Raw genomic sequence first — 5,094 nt, forward strand, 5'->3', positions numbered from 1 at the left:
ATTTACAACCAAGAGGACTTGGATCTTGACTTTTGGACACACCTTTCTGGATATGACTTTAGTGTCTTTGAAGATCGTGTTGTGTGCGTGTTCCACGGCAACAGCTCAGTAGATACCCCACTGGTGAGAGCAACACGTCTCCAGACAGGAGTGAGCGACGTGTGCAAAGACTTGTATACAAAAGTTCTTCTTCACTTTCTATCTTTTTTTCTTTCTTTCATTTCCATTCACAGAATTCCTGCATGGACGGTTACGCGCAGATTTAAACCCCACAGGATTGTGGATCATGACTGTTGGACACATCTTTGGAAGTTAACATGTCTGGAGAATGCATGGATACCAACTATGAGGGCTCGGGGGGGGTTGTGTTCCCTGCGAACTTCAGCTGTAACAGCAGCAACCTGTCCTCCTCTGACCGGAACTACTTTCTGCCGGACTTCAATAAAACCTACTCTGTTGGAGACGGCGCGGCGGTGGTGCGCATCATCATCTCCATCATCTACTCGCTGGTGTGCGCGCTGGGGTTGGTGGGGAACTTGCTGGTGTTGTATCTGATGAAAACCAAACAGGTGTGGAAGAAATCCTCCATCAACCTGTTCGTCACCAGTTTGGCGGTGACGGACTTCCAGTTCGTGCTGACGCTGCCTTTCTGGGCGGTGGAAAACGCGTTGGATTTCACATGGTTGTTCGGAAAAGCCATGTGTAAGATCGTGTCCTACGTCACGGCCATGAACATGTACGCGAGCGTGTTTTTCCTCACGGCCATGAGCGTCGCGCGCTACTGGTCTCTCGCCTCCGCGCTCAAGGGTCGCAGGAGGCGCCCGCGCTGTTGTTCCGCGCGCTGCATCACTGTCTGCATCTGGTTCGCCGCTGTCTCTGCCGCTCTGCCGCACGCGGTTTTCTCCACCACAGTGAACGTGTCCAGTGAGGACTTGTGTTTGGTGAAGTTCCCAGAAGCAAACGGCACTGCGCAGTTCTGGCTGGGACTCTACCAGTCTCAGAAAGTGCTGCTTGGGTTTGTGTTTCCTCTGTGCGTAATTTCCGCATGCTATCTGCTCCTTTTACGCTTCATCACCTCCAAAGACATCAACACTTCGAGCGCAAAGCGGCGCGCAAAGGTCACCAAATCCGTCACCATCGTGGTCCTTTCCTTCTTCCTCTGCTGGCTGCCCAACCAGGCGCTCACAGCATGGGGCATCCTCATCAAACTCAACGTGGTGCACTTCAGTTATGAGTTCTACACCACGCAGGTGTACGTGTTTCCGGTGTCAGTGTGCCTCGCGCACTCCAACAGCTGTCTGAACCCCATCCTGTACTGCCTGATGAGGCGCGAGTTCAGGAAGGCGCTGAAGAAGCTCTTCTGGAGGATGACGTCACCGGCGATCCGGCCCTTCACGGGCACTTCAAAGCCTCTCATGAACGAGCATGGGCAGGTGATCGTGCCCGTGAGCGCGCCCGGGGAGCCCGTGGTGGAGTTTTACCCCCCGGGGGCCGTGATGTACAATAACCTGCTGCCAAACAGCACGTAGTGGAGGCAGACTGTGTTCTAGTGTTTAAGTTTGTTAATACGAGAGTCTTGAAAACTAAGGCTGAGTTCAAGAGGTTTTTATTTTTTTAAAAGCAAGAAAATATGAACTTCGTCTCAGCTGGACAGACTATGGAGGGCTGTTAGTGCTGGACAAAATGGTGTTTCTATTTCTGGGATTTTTTCAAATTTCAAGAATAAAGTCGTAACGTGTGGAAGGAGACTCAATACTATGGAAGACTGTTAATGCCAGAAAAAAGGTGTTCTTATTTTTGGGATTTTTATTTTATTTCCAGAAGTAAGACGTGATGTGAAGGAGGTGGAGAAAGTCAAATTGTAGATAATACATATTGAAATATTGACAATAAAATGAACATATTTTACCGTGATTTAATTGTAATACACATTTCAAAATGATGCCGAAGTAACAATACACTGATACCGGTTAGTAAAAACCATGAATTAATGCTTCGACAAGTCTGCAGACAGCCGGCAGGCGAACAACCTTTTAAAATGCGTGTTTTCTGAATGGAGATCGGCTAAGCTAACGCTGTTTATGCTCCGACCGTCCACACTCACAACAACGGCCTACAGACATAAATAAACCAGCGACTGTATTCTCCATGACACAGGCAGTCTGTGGTTTGTACTTGTTTCACTTCTGTCTAGTTTCTGAACAGATATGAGGAGCTGTGAGCTCTGAGGGCTAACGGCTGTGTTGGTTTTGTGGTTCTCATTGAAGATGACGTCACGGCTCCGCCTACACTGCGTTACTATAGTTACTGCCCCAGCTACTAAACTGTAATGTAAACACAGCATAAAGTGAGCCTGGCCTAACAAGGTGCCGTGCGAGGCCCTGCAGTGGAAATGCACCAAATTAGTGCCGGACATAAACTGGGTTTGTTTTTTGGATTTTGAGAAAAAAGTCGAAACGTGAAGGACGTGGAGTTTAAAGTTGAAATGTAAAGAAAAAGGTCAATATTTCGAGAATAAAGTTTTAATGACAGGAATAAGGTCGAAACGTGAAGGATGTGGACAATATATTAAGTATATAAGTTGGAATTAATGTTGAAAAAATTACAATTAAGCTGAAATATGAACAATACATGGACATTTTGAGAATACTTTTGAAATGTTGAGAATAATGTGAAAAGTCGTAACGTAAAGGACGTGGAGTTTAAAGTTGAAATGTAAAAAAAAATCTAAATATTGACATTTAGAATAAAAAAATGTACAGTGAAAAATATGAACTTCATCTCACCTGGGCAACCTATGGAAGACTAACAATGCCGGACATAAGCTGGGATTGTTTTTTGGATTTTGAGAAAAAATTCGGATGTGAAGTTTAAATTTGAAATGTTAAAAATAGTTAGAAATGTAAAGGATGTTTTAATGACAGGAATAAGGTCGAAACGTGACGGATGTGGACAATATATTAAGTATATAAATTGGAATTAATGTTTAAAAAATGACAATTAAGCTGAAATGTGAACAATACATGGATATTTTGAGAATACTTTTGAAATGTTGAGAATAATGTGAAAAGTCGTAACGTAAAGGACGTGGAGTTTAAAGTTGAAATGTAAAAAAAAATCTAAATATTGACATTTAGAATAAAAAAATGTACAGTGAAAAATATGAACTTCATCTCACCTGGCCATTCTATGGAAGACTAACAATGCCGGACATAAGCTGGGATTGTTTTTTGGATTTTGAGAAAAAATTCGGATGTGAAGTTTAAATTTGAAATGTTAAAAATAGTTAGAAATTTAAAGGATGTTTTAATGACAGGAATAAGGTCGAAACGTGACGGATGTGGACAATATATTAAGTATATAAATTGGAATTAATGTTTAAAAAATGACAATTAAGCTGAAATGTGAACAATACATGGATATTTTGAGAATACTTTTGAAATGTTGAGAATAATGTGAAAAGTCGTAACGTAAAGGACGTGGAGTTTAAAGTTGAAATGTAAAAAAAAAGTCTAAATATTGACATTTAGAATGAAAAAATGTACGGTGAAAAATATGAACTTCATCTCACCTGGCCATTCTATGGAAGACTATTAGTGCCAGACAAAAAGGTGTTTTTATATCAGGGATTTTTTTAAATGTCAACAATAAAGTCGTAACGTGCGGAAGATGTGGAGACTCAATTTGAAATGTAAAAAAAAAGTATAAATATTGAAATGTAAGTTGGATTTTTTTTAAAGCGAGGAAAACATGAACTTCATCTCACCTGGGCATACTATGAAAGACTAACAATGCCGGAAATAAGCTGGGATTGTTTTATGGACTTTGAGAAAAAATTCGGATGTGAAGTTTAAATTTGAAATGTTAAAAATAGTTAGAAATTTAAAGGATGTTTTAATGACAGGAATAAGGTCGAACATGAAGGGTGTGGACAATATATTAAGTATATAAATTGTAATTAATGTTTAAAAAATTACAATTAAGCTGAAATGTGAACAATACATGGATATTTTGAGAATACTTTTGAAATGTTGAGAATAATGTGAAAAGTCGTAACGTAAAGGAGGGGGAGTTTAAAGTTGAAATGTAAAAAAAAAGTCTAAATATTGACATTTAGAATGAAAAAATGTAAAGTGAAAAATATGAACTTCATCTCACCTGGGCATTCTATGGAAGACTATTAGTGCCGGACAAAAAGGTGTTTTTATATCAGGGACTTTTTAAAATGTCAACAATAAATTCGTAACGTGCGGAAGATGTGGAGACTCAATTTGAAATGTAAGTTGGATTTTTTTTAAAGCGAGGAAAACATGAACTTCATCTCAGCTGGACCATCTATGGAAGATTAACAATGCCGGACATAAACTGGGATTGTTTTTTGGATTTTGAGAAAAAAGTCGGATGTGAAGTTTAAATTTGAAATGTTAAAAATAGGTAGAAATTTAAATGATGTTTTAATGACAGGAATAAGGTACAAACATGAAGGGTGTGGAGGATAAAGCAAACATGTAAGTTGGACTGAACGTTGAAAAATAGACAATAAAGCTGAATTATGAACAAATAAGTCAGAATGTCGAAGAAAAAGTTGACATTTTGTGAAATAAGTGGAAATGTCGTAACGTGCAAGATGTGGAGTTTTAAGTTGAAATGTAAAAAAAAAAAAATCTAAATATTGAACAAAAAAGTCAAAATGTTGGGAATATAAAACCGTGAAATTCTGAGACTAAAAAGTGGAAATGGCAAAAACAAAGTTGAAATGTGACGGATATATAACGTTTAAATATTGTGAATAAAGTCACGCTGAAAAGTCGAAATGTTGGGAATAAAGATAACATGGTAAAAGGTTGGAGTACAAATTGGATTATTCAAAACGCTGCTCACTGTATGGAAGACTACGAGTGCCGGACTGTTTTACGTTACCCCAGATGTGTGTGTGTGTTAAAGTGATGCATGTGTGTTTGTGTGTGTGTGTGTGTGTGTGTTAAAGTGATGCGTGTGTGTGTGTGTAAATTAAACAACAATAGATAAGCTGCATATAATGAATCGTATTGCTTTAAGCGGCTTCATTTAAAAAGATAAATACGACATTTATCA

At 39.2% G+C, this 5,094-nt stretch overlaps 1 protein-coding gene across 1 annotated transcript; it reads left to right on the forward strand.

Moving 5' to 3' along the window:
* Nucleotides 1–250: 250 nt before the first annotated feature.
* On the forward strand, nucleotides 251–4,735 carry rxfp3 (relaxin family peptide receptor 3). The gene has a single exon (XM_034079398.2). The coding sequence runs from the start codon at nucleotides 318–320 to the stop codon at nucleotides 1,527–1,529; it is 1,212 nt and encodes a 403-aa protein (XP_033935289.1). The 5' UTR covers nucleotides 251–317; the 3' UTR covers nucleotides 1,530–4,735.
* The last annotated feature ends 359 nt before the right edge of the window (nucleotides 4,736–5,094 follow it).

Source organism: Pseudochaenichthys georgianus, unplaced genomic scaffold (assembly GCF_902827115.2).
Source record: "Pseudochaenichthys georgianus unplaced genomic scaffold, fPseGeo1.2 scaffold_607_arrow_ctg1, whole genome shotgun sequence".
Classification (NCBI taxonomy): Eukaryota; Metazoa; Chordata; class Actinopteri; order Perciformes; family Channichthyidae; genus Pseudochaenichthys; species Pseudochaenichthys georgianus.